Below are 16,263 nucleotides of genomic sequence, written 5' to 3'. Positions count from 1 at the left end.
TCTGTGTGGATATGCACAAGGGGCTTGAACAGACGCAGGTGAGAGATAAGGGGCTTAGACCCGGGGTTCAGCATCAGAGATGGAAAAAGAAGAGCCCCCCAGCATGTTCTGGAATTTGAAGTTTGGGTGAGGGGAAGAACCAAGGACAAGCTGGAGAGAGTGGTGGCCTGTGCTGACCTTTAGACCATAGGCCTTAGGAGTGGGTGTGAGGAGTGGACAGCCTTGGGGCCAAAGGAGACAGACAGTGGGAGGCGGCAGCTGTCCCCACCCTTCTGCAGAGGCACTTTGGGAAGGCCGAGGTAGCCGTGTCAAGGTCAGGAGCATGGAAACCAGGCTGGCACAGGCTACGGAATGAAAAAAAAAAGGGTGGGCAGGCAAGCAAGTATGTTTTTTAAAAGACATTTATAGAAAAATAGAGTTAAGGGATTTTTAAGTCTGGAAACGCTGGTGAGGCTGGCCTAGAAGCTCTGGTGCTAGGGCTGGGGGTCAAGTGAGCATGTGGGGAGGCAGGGGGCCAGGGGGCACACCAGCTCTCTGAGGCCTTTGGCACATCCATTGGTAACAGCAGGAGCTGGCTGACTTCTCCCATGTGTGGTCCTGGTCCTGTCCTGAGCTGGAGAGGTGGGCAGTCCTGGGTGTGGCCCTCGGGGGAACATAGCTGTAACCACCCATGGTCCTTGTTGGGTGGGCCTCAGTAAGCCCAGGTATAAGGCAGCAGAAGAGGTTTTAGAAACTGATGTCAACAGGGCGCCTGGGTGGCTCAGTCGGTTAAGCGCCCGACTTCGGCTCAGGTCATGATCTCACGGTCTGTGAGTTCGAGCCCCGCGTCGGGCTCTGTGCCTACAGCTCAGAGCCTGGTGCCCATTTCAGATTCTGTGTCTCCCCCTCTCTCTGCCCCTCCCCTGTTCATGCTCTGTCTCTGTCTCAAAAATAAATAAACGTTAAAAAAAAAAGAAAAAGAAACTGATGTCAAGGCTCTGTCTAGCATCATCAAGCCACCGGCAGCAGGAGCCCCCCCAAGGTTTGGATCTGAACCCTGCCCCCAGAGTCTCCCGGTCAGAAGATCCGAAGTCTGAGACTCTGTTTCTAACCAGGTCCCAGGTGATAACACTGAGTAAACAGTCTCAGACAAAATGACTGAAGTGGGGTGGGGAAGGGAGGAAGGCCAGAGTCAGGACACAGCGTTCCTCCCTGTCCCAGACCCGTGCTGCAGGCTGGTCTAAGGGCCACAGCCCACGCCTGGTGGTCCAGGTCGAGGGTTCTAGGTAGGCTCAGGCCTGGAAACAGGGCCAGGCCACTGTACCAAGTGAAGGTTGGGAAGGCCCAGGGGCCAGGAAAGGGGAACAAGCAAGAGCTCTAGTGAGCTGTAGTCAGGAGGACAGAAAACTCTGTGGTGTGGATACAGGTCCCCAGCCCTGAGTCCCTATGGGGATCCAGAGTGACAGACCTGCTGCTACCATGAGCTGAAGTCCCCAAAACCTCGGCTGGGTTTTTTCTTGGCTACAGGGACAGCTGCACTGGTTGACGGCTCTTCCTCTGATACACGTTTCCTAGAAAGAGAAGAACCACTCTAGCTGCTGTGTACCAATTCCTGGAGCTGGGGGCCCACACCCTCCCACAGCTCCCCTCAGCGTGATGTCACACAGCCATGTACCCCCAGCCCCAAGTCCTCAATCCCCAGCCTGCGCAGTGGCCCCCATGGCCCCTGCTCGTCCTCACCACTGGTGGGTTCTGACCCATGGGCACTGGTAAGCTTGGAGAGCACCATGCAAAACGGGACAACAGCCCTCGCTCCACTCACGTGGCTGCTGGATTGATGTACTTGCCCACCCCCTGGCGGTACGTCTGGGGGCCCTGGCTCCCCGGCTTGGGCTGGCTTGTTTTCACTGTGCTTTCTGGGGCCACCTCCTCGAGCTGCGTCTTCTTCCGCTCCTCAGCAATCTGTGAGGGAACAGGACAACAGCTGGCCCGGAGCTCCTCAGGCTGGGCAAGTTCCCCAGAAGCCCTGCCCACCTGGTGGCTGAGGCCCCCTCACCTGAGCGTCGGCCTCCTCGTAGGGGTCCACAAACACCGTGGTGGAGTCAACGCGGATCTCTTCCTAGCAGCAGAGGGAGGCAAATGAGGGGCCGGCAGAAGGCAGCAGGCCCCTCCTAAGCCACCTGCCTGATGCCAGGCCTGAGCAGCGGTCCCTCTACTCTAGTACATACCTTAGGGCGGTCAGTTTTGGGGTCACTCTCCACATTCTCCATGGCTGTCAGTGTGTCAAAGCCCCCAACAACCCTGCGGCAGGGGGACAGGGGTACCTCTGTGCTGCAGGCAGTGAACCCCCAAAAGCCAAGTCCCTGTGGCATGCCAGGAAGAAGGGCAGAGGATGGGCCTGAGAAGGTCCCATAGGGGTGAGGGCCATGGCCCGGGGAGGAGGGGCCGAGGGGAGAGGTTAAGAGCAGGGCCAGTGGGCCACCTGGCTTGTTCAAAGTTTTATTGGGACGTAGCCACACCCATTGCTTTTATGCTAGTGCCTTTGGCGCTACAGACAGCTGAGCTGAGGATTGTGACAGACCATGAAGCCAGGAAACTGGAAATACCATCTGGGCCTTCACAAGACAAGAGGACAGAGAACAAACATGGACCAGACTTGAGAACTGGAACCATCCAGAGGAGAGCCTGAGGGGGGTGAGTTCAGGGAGGGCAGCCGGCCAAAGGGGGCAAGAGCTCCTCTCCTCTCAGCCAGCAGGTCTGCATGGCCATGACTGTGGCAGTGATGGTGATGAGGGCAAATGAGCATGGAGCCAGGCGAGGGGGAAAGGCAGTGAGAGGGTCCCACTGGGGAAGAAGCCCACCCGCACCCCAGACCTCAGCAGCAGCTTCTCTTACCGCCCGAAGATAGTGTGCTTCTTGTCAAGGTATGCGCAGGAGCGGAAGGTGATAAAGCTGGGCAAGGAAGAGAGGGCATCAGGACGAGCGTGCACGCTCCCCCACCCAGCCTGACTTGGGTCATGGCTTCTGGGCACAAACCAGGCGTCCTTGTCCCTCAAGAGCTATTCTGGGAAGCTGGAGCTCACTCGCGTGTGTGGCCTTCATGCCCTGCCCGTCCAGGGGACCAGGACCCCTGGCTCCCCAGGAAGAGGCCCAGGGCACAGCTGCCTGGGAAAGAGCAGGAGAGGCTGTGCCTCCAGACCCAGCTACTGCCACCTCCTGTCGGGCAGACACCCAAAGCCTGCAGGGAGAGGCTGCTGGGGGAGTGAGTGGCTGGGGAAACTGGACACCAGAGCCCACACCAGTGTGACAGCAGCTCAAGGAGCAGGGACTCTGAACTGGAAGAAAGGACATGAGCAGGAAAGGGAGCAAAGACACTGAGGAACATGGGTAAATACCCATAAACACTGACCAAGTAAATTTTTACATCTAGTTTGGTATAAAAATGAGTGAAATTTAAATGCCTAAATATACTAATGTGAGATGGTAGAGCTGGGGGGCCAGGACTGGAAGGATCTGTCTGGGAGGGAGACAGAGATAACTAACTAGTAACTACAGACTTTAAATAAATCTACTTAAGTGACACATGTAACTTCCAAATCAGGAGAAAGAGAAAAGAAATGAAAAATATTTTTTATTTATTTTTTTTAACATTTATTTTTGAGACAGAGAGCATGAACGGGCGAGGGTCAGAGAGAGGGAGACACAGAATCTGAAACAGGTTCCAGGCTCTGAGCTGTCAGCACAGAGCCCGACGCGGGGCTCGAACTCACGGACCACGAAATCATGACCTGAGCTAAAGTCGGCCGCTTAACCGACTAGCCGCCACCCAGGTGCTCCGAAAAATATTTTTTAAAAGGGTGACTAGAAAGCACAAATGAAGGTAACAGAAAGCAATCCAGACACCGTCTGGAAAGTTAGGTATGCACTTATGACTGTCAGGCTGAGGTAAAATAGTCCCCACTCTAGCATGTGCTGTTAGAAAGACAGCCCCAAGACTTCAAGGATCTGGAAAGCTCCAAGTTAAAGGATGGAAGGAGATGTTTAACAAGAGATGGAGGCAAAAGCATTCTGGGGCGGATCCTGGTGCACAAGGGCATGAGGCCACACCCCTCGAAGCGGTGCAGGCCGGGTAGCCTGCTGGGACACGGTGCGATGCCACCCACATCCCCGACAACCCACAGGATGCACACACGCACACACGCACACACAGCTGGCAGGGACGGAAGGCTGAAGCACATTCCTCCAGGGACAGCACTCCCTCGGGGCCCACCCCGAGGGCCCCTTGTCTGACCCGATGACAAGGCCAGCGGGCAGGTGTCCACAGACGTCAAAACCCACAACTGTGCAGACCTTAACTCTGGCCACCAAGTGGGTCACTCGCTACCACTCATTTCTAACACACATGGGGAACCTTAAAAGGGAATGAAATAGTCCCAAAGAAAAAAAAGGAAACAGAAAAACAATGAAAGGGCAAAGATATAATAGAAAGGAAGTAAAGTCTCAAATTAGTTCTTTGACCTAAGAAGAAAGTGCCGTCAACATATACAGACTCAAATGTCTTCAGGGTGGAGAGTAAGACGCGAGACTAAGAAAGGAGAGAAAGAGAAGAGAAACAGGAAGAAGCCATTAAAGATGGAAACTGAGGGAACTTACATGAAGTAAAAACAGAGAAGCCTTTCGTGAGCCATTAAGGAGAGTGGGAAAGGAGATACGGTGAGCAACAGGAAAAGAGATGCCATGGAAGCAAGTTTGGAAATCTAGACATGGACCAGTTACATTCTGGCAAAACAGAAACGTGGGTCAGTTGGCCCACGGAGTGGAATCTAAGGAATTAGAGTGAATGATCTGCAAAAGCTGTCCTTGACAAGCTAACTGAACAAGCAGCTGACTCCAATCTAAGTTTAACCACCCCAGGCTATAAAGTGAGGGCAGGCTCACTGTGCAGGCTGCACCCTCTCAGACTCTGGTCCCACCAAACCAGTTCTGACAAGCCACACCTGGCTCCAGAAGATAGTGGCACATGGTCTAAAACAGTGGTCGTCGGACCATCATTGCACAGCAAGGACCAGACCGGGTTTACTCCAGAACAAAGGACTGACAGACAGCAAGGCTGGTCAGCCCAGAGGCTACATCCACAAATTCCAGGAGGAAAGGAAAGCCATAGGACCATAGTAACAGATGCTAAGAGAAAAACATCTGGAAATGCCACAGTCTCTCCAAAAAAGTAGGCCCCAAAACAAATTTGATCAGATGGCAAAACAGCATGTTACGCCCACTCCTCTCCTTACAGGCCTATGAAATGACTGGTGTTCACACTAGAAGAGAAGACAGAACACCACCTTGTGCTGATAAACGTGAGTATCTAGAAAACCCAAGACACTCTTAACAAAAACTATCTGAGTTATAAGAGAATTTGATAAAGTAGCTAGATATAAAATAGACTTTCTCGGGGCGCCTGGGTGGCTCAGTCAGTTGAGCATCCGACTTCAGCTCAGGTCATGATCTCATGGTTTGTGAGTTCGAGCCCCGTGTCGGGCTCTATGCTGACAGCTCGGAGCCTGGAGCCTGTTTCGGATTCTGTGTCTCCTTCTCTCTCTGCCCATCCCCTGCTTGTGCTCTGTCTCTCTCTCTCAAAAATAAATAAATAAATGTAAATAAATAAATAAATAAAATAGGCTTTCTCCACATGCGCAACAGAATTGGAAAAGAATTCTCATTACAAAAATATCACAAGTCATAAAATCCTTAATGAACAGGCTTATCCAGGAAGGCAGGGAGCCCAGGTGAAGAAAACTATAAAGCCACATTAAAAGATATAAAATACAGCCTCACGGAATGTCAAGACACATTCATAAATGGAAGAGGTCATACATCTATCCTTCCAAACTATCAACATCACATCACTCCAATTAGAACCCCCATAGTCTGCTGTAGATAAAATGATCTTAAAATCTGGGGTGTGTGGCAGGCTCAATCGGTGAAGCATGCACTCTTGATTTTGGGGTTTTAAGTTCAAGCCCCACACTGGGTGTACAGCTTGAGAAAAAAATAAAATCAGGGCACCTGGGTGGCTCCATTGGTTAAGCGTCCAACTTTGGCTCCGGTCATGATCTCGTGGTTTGTGAGTTCGAGCCCCACACTGGGCTGTCTGCTGTCAGCACAGAGCCCACTTTGGATACTCTGTCTCTCTCCCTCTCTGCCCCTCCCCTGCTTATGCATGCTCTCTCTCAAAAAGTCTTTTTTTTTTAATGATTATTTTTGCGAAAAAGATCACGCGCATGCACACGCACACAAGTTGGGGAGAGGCAGAGAGAGGGAGAGAGAGAATCCCAAGCAGGGTCCACACTGTCAGTACAGAGCCCAACTCGGGGCTCTTGGTCCCATGACCCTGAGGATCAAGACCTGAACAGAAATCAAGAGTCAGATGCTCAACTGACTGAGCCACCCACGTGCCCCTGTATTTTTAAGAGCTTTTTAGTCATTGATATTCCAGATGTTTTTCCCAGGTATTTTCCATTTGACAAGATCCCAGATAATATTTTGTTTTAATGTTACTTTTTGAGAGACAGAACAGGGGAGGGGCAGAGAGAAAGCGGGGCAGAGAGAAAGTGGGGCAGAGGATCTGAAGCAGGCTCTGTTCTGAGAGCAGAGAACCTGAGGCCGGGCTCGAACTGTAAGTTCGAGATCATGACCTGAGCCGAAGTTGGGACACTCAATGGACTGAGCCACCCAGTTGACTGCCATTGACTCACCTCTAATATGAGGGTGCCCATCAGAGCCCCTGTCAAGTGTGCCTGGTTGGCCCCAGACACCATGGGCACAGTGGAGAAGGGGGGTGCTGGGACTGCCTGGGCCCCAGGGTGTCCTCTCTCAAGGGAGGCCCCTTTTGTATCCTGATGGTCCCCTAGCTTAGGTGACTCATTCCAGGTGATTTTCCATAAATCCTTTACATCCTAAGCCAGGGCCCTCCTGCTGAGTGCTTCCTACAGAGAAGGCGCTCCTCCAGCAGGTGTTCTGGGAGAGGCCCGGCTCCTTTCCCCACCCCCTCCCAGGCATGTGTTACATCCTTGTGAAAATCAGGGCCTAATTCCAGATTATATATACATATGCACACACAAACTTCCTCATAAAAAGTGAGCAAAGAGGAAAGAGTTGACAAAGAACAAGCAGAGACTAAAGACTTTTAAAAATCAGAAATAATGAAACTCAGTGAACTCCTCCAGCTCCCAAGAGAGGGAATGATTGAGGCCAAGCGAAACCCTGCCTGGCTGGGCACCCCCATTCTACCCAGCTGCACGGCTCTGCGGGGGAATCCCATCAAACGTCCAGGAAAGCCACCACTCCTGCCCCGCTCGATGCCACCATCATCAGCCCCCACATTGCACAGACCGATCTCCCCTGCCCTGCCAGCCCCATTGTGCAAGGCTCCTCCGGAAAACTGTCTTGCCGCTGCCCCACAGACATCCCCCACCCCTGTCCCTCCCAGGTTGAGTCTAGCTGTTCCCCTTCCCACACTCACTTCCGGTGGGCCCTCACCCCTCGCCTTTTCATCTAGACCAGGGCGGCCAGGTCTTTACTTCCAGCTCATTCTCACCCCCTTGGCTGACCCACTAGGACCAGGCTGAGTGTCCCAAGCATCTAGCACTTCAATGCTGCAGGCAGAATTCTCACACCCTCACTGGGTCTCCCCATTTCTAGAAACGCATTACAAGTTCTAGCCGGCCCCGCCCCCCACCATGCCCTCTCCCCACAGCCCGGGCCAGCCACACCCACACCCGCATCTGCCTCCTACAGCCGCTCTGGGTCTCTGTGTAACCACCCATGTCTATTCTTTCATGGGCACATACAAAGCACACACACCTGGGGGGTGGGGGAGTGGTGAGTCTCCCCCCGGAGTGCTGCCCACTTTCTGGGTGGGATTCAGGTAGTGTATGCTCTCTAGGGCAAAGCTGAGAGGGAGGACCCACCCACAGCTGCCGGCTGACTCACAATTGAGACTTGTTGGTGTTGGGCCCCGAGTTGGCCATGCTGAGGATACCCCGGCCCGTGTGCGAGAGGTTGGGCCGGAATTCATCTTTGAAGGGCTTTCCCCAGTACGACTCCCCACCTGGAAGAGAAAGCAGCATGACTGGCAGTAAGAACGACTGGGTCCCAGGCCAAGTGCAGCCCAAAGGACGAAGCCCAGCTCTGGAAATGTGTGTTGAGTCCCAAGGGGCACTGCCAAGTACCTCAGAGGGCAGCCCTGGCCCCGAGGGACCCTCATCACTATCTCCCCATGGAGTCCTCCCAGCCCCCAGGTCCTTCAGAGCCCCTACATGGGGCCAGGCCCCTGGTACAAGGAGTAGAAGGTGAAAACCACAGGTTATTACTGCTCACACCACGTGGGGTGAGGGAGTGGCCTGGGCCCAAGGAGCCAACAGGCTGAAGGGTTCAAGAGGCAGCAAGAAGGCAACATGTTGCTTTTCATCCTCTAACCAGGCCTTACAACTATCTCAAAATGAGAAAACTGAGGGATGTGCCTGAGGTCACACAGCAGGTTGGTGGCTGGTCTGTCAGATTCCACATCTGGAGCTCTCAGCACAGCCTGCACCCACCTACCCCCTCGCGGCCTATGAAACAGCCAAAGCTGCCAGGGTGGCCCCCATACTAGTACCTACCTGTGCCTGTGCCAGTGGGGTCTCCCCCCTGGATCTGTGAGAAGACAAGAAGCCAGTCAGCAAGCTGTACCCCTTGAGCCCGAGGCCCTGCCTGGCCCTCCTGCCACCGCCCACCACCACTGGCTGAATGAACTCCCCACCTGCCAGGGGGGCTCAAGGGAGTTCTGGGTGAGGACAAGGCCCTCCCAGGCCACTTCTCTGCACAAGCCTAGTGTGGCCAGGCTGGGGACTCTTAGGGGTCAGCCTGCAGGCTCCCTGCCCTGAAAAAAAGGGGCTCATAGGAATGACTCCCAGGAGTCACCTGCAGGACTCACACTGGCCAGGAGTCACAGGGCCCCTACAGTGGAGCAAGTCTTTGGCCAGTGCTGACTCTTGTCACTCACCACAAAGTTCCTGATGGATCTGTGGAAGATGGTGCCGTTGTAATACTGCTTCTTGCAGAGTTTGATGAAGTTTTCACAGGTTTTTGGTGTCTACAAAATAGCCCAGATACTTCTGTGAGGCAAGGAGCAACTGATGCAAAGATCACAACTGCCACCCAGGGCCCTTACTGTGCAGGGGCAATGGTCTGCTGCCCAGCCCAGACATGGTAAAGAAGGACCCGTGAAGCTAAATGACAAGACACTTGTATCTGCCGTGACCCTAAGCCAGGGTCGTGGAGAGACACTTGAACAAGTCGGGGGCAGGGGTGTGTGTGTGGAGCCTGACCCCTTTCGTGTGAAGGTTGTGCACGCAACTGCTCAGAGCACGGACCAAGGAAATGCAGTGCACCGCTAACAGGGTCCCTAACAGAAAGGGAGGTGGGGGCCATACTTTCTGGAGACCAAGTGGAATTTTGTACCACAAGCATGTGCCAAGTGCAGCTATGTATTTAAGACCCTGGCAAGGGCCTGGAGTTAGGTGGAGGGGATGGTGGCCACCTACCATGTCGCAGTGCAGCTCCAGATTGAGGTCGCCCTTGTTGGTGTGCAGCCGCACATAGCCCTTCTTCTTCACAAACTGGTAGCGCAGCACATCCTCATCGATGGCAGCTGCAAACCGAGGCCAGAGCTCTGTGATGCCCTCCATCTCGGGCAAGCCCACCCCACACCAGACTCTAGGGCCGGGGACGCAGCCCCAGCTTTGGGGAGAGCCCAAGGGTCTTCCTGGGCTGAGCATAGGCTCACAGGGGCCACAGTGGCAGGACAGGGTGAGTATACAGGTAGAGGGATGAGGAAGGGCTCCAAGGTTAAGGAGGTACCTAGAAAAGCCTGGACACAGCAGGCTAGGAGGGGCAAAGGCGATGGTGGGGACTTGGCAGGCTGAGAACACAAGAGGAAGGGGCGTGGGGACAGTGCCAAGGTGGGACGTGGGCTGGAGCCCAAGGCAGGGCAGCCCCGGCAGGTGGAGAGAGGACCTTCTACTCCCGGCCTGGCCCCCCCTGCAGCCTCTGCCATCCCAGACAAACATACTTTCCAAAAGGGCCCATGGCTGCCTGACCATGCCTGAGTTGCCTAAGCACCCATGAAGGCCAGGCACGATAGAGTGATGCTCAAGGGGGCGCCCTGCCCTTGGACGCTGTTAAGCAGCACTGCTGGAGATGAAGGTGCAAAGGCAGCTACCTGCTTCATGCGTAGTCTCTGGAACCATGGCAGTGGAGGTGAAGGAGGCGCTGACCTTGCCGGTGGAATAGTGCGCCTGGAGAGGAAACCACATGGGTGCATTAGTGGTGCCCTGAGAGGCCGGGGCCCCACTGCTCAGGCCCTGCTTGGTGCCCTTCCTCCAAGAAACTGTCCACGGCCGCCACCCACAGAGCCCAGCAGGGACCTCCTGGGGGCCGGGCCCTCTAAGAGCTCACGGACTGAGGGGACCAAGCCAGTGTGCCCGCAACACAGGGCCCCGCCTGTGCAAGAGGCTGAGGCTGAGCTGGCCAAGGCTCTCGTGTAAACTGAAACCCTGGAAGTAAGTAGAAACTGGTCACCTCTGGTATTCACAGTACCAGGGACTCTAGTTCTTTTGCAAATGTTTCCACTTTTCACAGTAAACACACTGCCTTTTTAATCAGGAAAAAATAAACCCCAATAGGTTTTATTTTTATCTAAGACAGTGGGAAAAAAAAGATTTCTCCCCATTAGAAGAAAATAAATCAAAATACTAAGTGCTGCTGTTTTAGAGGAATGGGATTATTAACCACAACCTTTCTTTTCTTACTTTTGCAAATTTTTCTGGATAATTCTTTAAGGATGTAGCCTCAGAGCCCCCTCTATCCTCCTCATCCCCCATAGCCCTGCCCGAACAGGCCATGTGTGGCCTCCAGCACCCCACCTGCCATCCCCAGCCTCCTGAGGCCCATTTTCAATGCAGCCCACCTATGGGCCTCCAAGGGGCACGTGGGCTCTGAGGGGTCCTGGCCACCCCCCTCCAAGTGTATCCCAGGGCCTCCATGAGTCCCTTCACCAAGACCTCTGAGGGGCTGAGCTGGGCAGGCTGGCTGAGCTGGCAGCTGTGTGGCCCTCTGCCTACTCACAGCATTCAGCTTGTCCACTTTCTTCTTCTCTGGGACTTTCATGGTGGCAGCCAGAACCTCGTCCCCTTTGAACTCTTTGTAGAGCTCCTGCAGCGTCTCTCGGGTCTCAGCGTTTGTATTTTTCAAATAATAAGATGGGTCCTGTTTGGCCTTTTCTTCATCTATAAAACAGCACAGTGGCCCTGATCAGCCAAGCCCCCAGCAATGTCCCCAGATGTGCACGACAGGGACAGGAGGCCAGAGCCCGCTGTAATAGTGGAAGCCCAGGCTAGGACTTAGGCTGGGTAACCTGAACCTCCATCACAGTGATGCTTTCCTGGTAGCTATGATGAAGAAAAGGGTGTGCAGAGGGAGAGAGAGCGAGGAAACGGCTCACAAGGGTACAAGTCAACCCGCCCACAGTGTTCTCCACAGTCGGCTCTGGTCTGTCCCCAGCCGTGACCTGGCCCCAGTGGCTCATACACAGCCCTGCACCAAATGACACTGGGGGCAGCAACCAACTAGCTGAACAGAGGCCACAGTTACCACCCCTCACTGACTACCTATTCCCACAATGAGAACAGAGCCAATTTCTAAGAAGCGAGTGGAGGACCTGGGAGAGCAAGCGGCCTAGAAGGGCCTTGGAGCTGGGTATTGAGTGGGGAAGAGGCGGCAGCCAGGCCTCCATGGCATGAGGCGGTGGGCACCAAGGATACTGGCCCCAGCTGGGACGCCCACAACAGGCCCCCTGTGGGCAGGCATGGGCCAACAAGGTCCTGCCAACTTCAGCACAGAAGCTAAGAGTAGCCAGTCTAGGCTTGAGCAAGACTCCTGGATGCTCCAGCCCTCAGGAAGGCGAGGTAAATTACCCAGAAAGCACTGGCACCCAAACCCCTGGCACGCAGACCAGCTGCCATTGCACCTACCAGGATCTGTTATTTTTATGTTATTCTTCACATGAAAGAAGTTGGAGACATTGAATTTGTCCAAATTGGTGGGGTCCTGCAGCAAAAAGAACACACACAGCACAGTGAGCCAGGCAGCAAGGGATGGGCAGGTGGCCTGAGTGCTGGGGTTGGGAAGGAGAGGCCAGTGGCAGCACAGAGATCTGGGGTGTCGAGCAGGGAATGGAGGGTGGGTGTCAGGGGTCAGGGGAGGGCTCTGCCTGAGCACGGCCAGGAGCACGGGTTGGGTGGGGATAGTGATACAAATGGCTAGCTGCTCTCCAAACTGTGTCCCCTTCTCCCTAGCACACGGAAGATGAGCATGTCTCGCATCAGGCAGCCATGGGACGGATGGAGTTTCGTGGAGGGGATGCAGGCAGAATGGGGCACCCATCTTAGCCTCCCACATGCCACACCCCATGCTCCCTTCGGCCGGCTGCCACAGACCCCGTGGTGCCTCAGGTCCTAGTGACAGCAAGCCCACACTGTGGGAGAGAATGTGCACGGACCTCCGATGAGGACAGGATAAGCCCTGGACGGGAGGGGTCCACAAAGGCCACCCCTGGTTTCTAAGTCCAGGTCTTTCAGGAACCCACTCTCTGACACTCAGAAGCACGCCCTAGCCCTACGCTCACCACTGGGGTAGAGCACACGCCAGCCCATCCTCTCCCACTTGGATACGGAGATGGCTCTGGGGCAGAGAGGAGCGGCCTTGACGTAGCAAGGGCAGGCACTGGAAGAAGAGATGTGAAGCAGCCTCGTGAAGGCCCAGGCTGACAGAGAGCAGGGGCGCTGCCAGGAGCTGAGGGCAGCTGGGAAACAGCAGGCAGGTCACAGAGCCTGGGTGGAGAGGTGGAATTGGCAGAGGAGTGCCACGGTCCCTCCTGGGAACAGCAGTGGGAAGGGGACACCCACCTGGAGGGTGATGATGTCCTGCCGAGAGAAGGGCTCATCTGTCAGCAGGTCTCGGAAGTTCTTGGCCTTGATATTTAGTTGCTCCACTGCCTACAGCCAAGAGAGAGCCCACTGTTACAGTGCTGGCCCCAATGTTGGCACCAGGAGTCTGGAGCCCACCCAGATGACAGCGCCATCTCAGAGGTGAGGAAAAAGACGGGACCCACCAAGGGCTCACAGCAGTGGCCCCACCACTGAGGGCGGAGCTTGATGAGCCTGAAAGATTCAAATTCAGCCATTTGAGCAAAGCTCACCAAAGGACACTCTCATGATACACATCTTATGTCAATAAGCAGACTCAACAAGACCAGCCATGCATCTCTATCAAAGCCCTTCCACCAAATCTGTGCACTCTTTGGGCAAAAGTGACCCCTGGAGCCCCTAGGGTGGCACTGGCCACCAGGACCCTGCCAACAGCTGGTGACAGGTCTGATAACATCTCAGGGAGGGTTTCCCTGCAACATGGGGCCCACACCCTGCTCTGTACCCTGTGCTGGCATACCCAGAGCAGGAGGACAGGTATGGAAATCAGGGCCTCCTCACCCTCACACTTGCCCACCAGCCTGCATCTGCTCCTCCTGGGGACTCCACCAGGACGCGGTGGAGGGGGGCTCCATGCTCCCCTCAGCCCCAGGCCTGCCCTCAAGAGCACAGGTTCCCTTCCAGGGCCCGGTCAGTGAAGATGAAGATGGTGGGCAGGACCCCTGGGGTACAAAAGAACTGGCCAGGTTTCAGGTCTGGAGGCTGCAGGAAGGGCACACCTCTTCCTGTCTGCGCTGACGGCTCTCAGAATGTAGGCTCCACGGGGACAGGCTGTGCCCACTGCACCCAGTGCAACCTTAACGCCAGCCCAGGGTTTCCCTGGAACATACACCCAAAGAGCCTGCATGGGATACAGTTCCCAAGAACCCACCTCATAGGTATAGACATTGCCTGTGGTCTTGACAGCTACGATGTGGGTGTTGTTGGTGAACACGGTGAATAGCACTGGGCAGTGGTACTTTCCTAGAAAGAAGGCTCATCATCAGGGAAATACAAATCAAAACCACAATGAGATACACCTCACACCTGTCAGAATGGCTCACATTAACAACTCAGGCAACAACAGATATTGGCGAGGATGTAGAGAAAGAAGAACCCTTTTGAATTGCTGGTGGGAATGCAAACCGGTGCAGCCACTCTGGAAAACAGCGTGGAGGTTCCTCAAAAAATTAATAGAACTACCCTACGACCCAGCAATTGCACTACTAGGTATTTATCCAAGGGATACAGGTATGCTGTTTCGAGGGGACACATGCACCCCCATGTTTATATAGTGCTGCTGACAATGGCCAAAGTATGGAAAGAGCCCACATGTCCATCGATGGATGAATGGATAAAGAAAATGTGGTGTGCACACACACACACACACACACACACACACACACACAATGGAGTATTACTCGGCAATCAAAAAGAATGAAATCTTGCCATTTGCAACTACATGGGTGGAACTAGAGGGTATTATGCTAAATGAAATTAGAGAAAGACAAATATCATATGACTTCACTCATATGTGGAATTTAAGATACAAAACAGATGAACATGAGGGAAGCAAAAATAATATAAAAACAGGGAAAGGGAACAAAACATAAGAGACTCTTATTTTGTTTTTGTTTTTTAATGTTTACTTATTTTTGAGAGAGTGAAAAAGATAGAGCATGAGCAGGGGAGGGACAGAAAGAGAGGGAGACACAGAATCCAAAGCAGGCTCCAGGCTCTGAGCTGTCAGCACAGAGCCTGACGCGGGGCTCGAACTCACAAACCATGAGATTATGACCTGAGCTGAAGTCAGATGCTCAACCAACTGAGCCACCAAGGTGCCCCTAACATAAGATACTCTTAAATATAGAAAACAAACTGAGGGTTGCTGGAGGGCTTGTGGATGGAGGCATGTGCTAAATGGGCAAGGGGCATTAAGGAGAACACTTGTTGGGATGAGCACTGGTTGTTATATGTAGGGGATGAGTCACTGGACTCTACTCCCTGAAATCATTATTGCACTATATGCTAACTAACTTGGATGTAAATTATAAATACATAAATAAATAATAAATGAATGAATTAATAAACCGGGGAAAGAAAGAGGAAGGAAGGAAGGAAGGAAGGAAGGAAGGAAGGAAGGAAGGAAGGAAGGAAAGGGAAAGAAGGAGGAAGGGAGGGAGGAAGGACGGACGGACAGAAGGAAAGACAGGAGGGAGGGAGGGAGGACACGCAGAGACCAGAGAAAGGCCCAAGGTCAGAGAAAAGGAGGAGGCAGAACTCTGTGTCAGCATGCCCAGAGTGGAGACCCAGAGGGACAGTCAGATACTCAAGCCCCCTCCTCCCACTCCACTGGGAAACTCCTAGTCATTCTGCAAAACCCAACCCCTACTTGGCCTTCCTTGGAAGAGTCTGCTCCATCAGCCCCCAACCCACTGCTAACTATCACCACCCTGGCCCCATCCTCCATCTCAGACCTTGCCACATTCCGTCACCTATGTTACTGCAACAAACTCCCATTGCCCTCCCTGCCCCTGCCCTGCCAACTCGGCACCAGGCAGCCAGGAAGCCTGTTCAAGTAAGTCTCAACAAATAAACTGAGAAAAAAGGGCAGGAGAATATTTGCAGACTAAGAGACTTAGATATCAAAGACACGGATTTGTGTGGACTTAAAAAAAAAATCTTGATTTGAAAACTTAAAAAAAAAAAAAAAAGGAATGCATTCCAGAAATTTGACCACTGGCTGGATATTTGACAATACTAAGGAATTCCTGTTAATTTTTTAGGTGGGATGATGGTAGTATGACTAGTTTTGGAGTCCTTATCTTTTAGAGATACACACTAACGTACTTAAGCATGAAATGATACAGTACCTGATATTTGCTTCAAAATCACCTATGCACATGGCAGCACAGATAAAATCAGACAGCCCTGAGTGGATGGGACTGAAGCTGGGTGATGGATGTGGGGCAGGGGATCACCATACTAATTCTACTTTAATGTGTCTGAAATTTTCAATTAAAAACAAAGCAAAAAGGGCACTCAGTCATTTGAACATCCAACTCTTGATTTCAGCTTGGGTCATGATATCAGTTCATGGGTTTGAGCCCTGTGTCAGCGTGGAGCCCACTTGGGATTCTCTCTCAATTTCTCTCTGTCCTTCCCTCGCTCGCTCGCCCACACTCTGGTTCTCTCTCTCAAAATAAATAAACATAAAGAAAGA

The 16,263-nt window shown here is 53.3% G+C and overlaps 1 protein-coding gene across 1 annotated transcript; it reads right to left on the bottom strand.

Moving 5' to 3' along the window:
* Positions 1-385: 385 nt before the first annotated feature.
* On the bottom strand, positions 386-14,036 carry LOC125917281 (RING-type E3 ubiquitin-protein ligase PPIL2; the record flags this gene model as incomplete). The annotated part of the gene is made up of 14 exons (XM_049623531.1): positions 386-1,550; positions 1,802-1,941; positions 2,036-2,098; positions 2,208-2,280; positions 2,875-2,931; positions 7,969-8,086; positions 8,637-8,670; positions 9,020-9,109; positions 9,561-9,667; positions 10,238-10,313; positions 11,143-11,303; positions 12,048-12,123; positions 12,981-13,070; positions 13,933-14,036. Coding segments are annotated over 14 exons (1,286 nt in total), but the record flags the coding sequence as incomplete, so codon positions are not given.
* Between the last annotated feature and the right edge of the window lie 2,227 nt (positions 14,037-16,263).

Source organism: Panthera uncia, unplaced genomic scaffold (assembly GCF_023721935.1).
Source record: "Panthera uncia isolate 11264 unplaced genomic scaffold, Puncia_PCG_1.0 HiC_scaffold_1655, whole genome shotgun sequence".
NCBI lineage: Eukaryota > Metazoa > Chordata > Mammalia > Carnivora > Felidae > Panthera > Panthera uncia.
The sequence above is the reverse complement of the archived record's forward strand: the minus strand, read 5'-3'. Positions and strand labels throughout refer to the sequence as shown.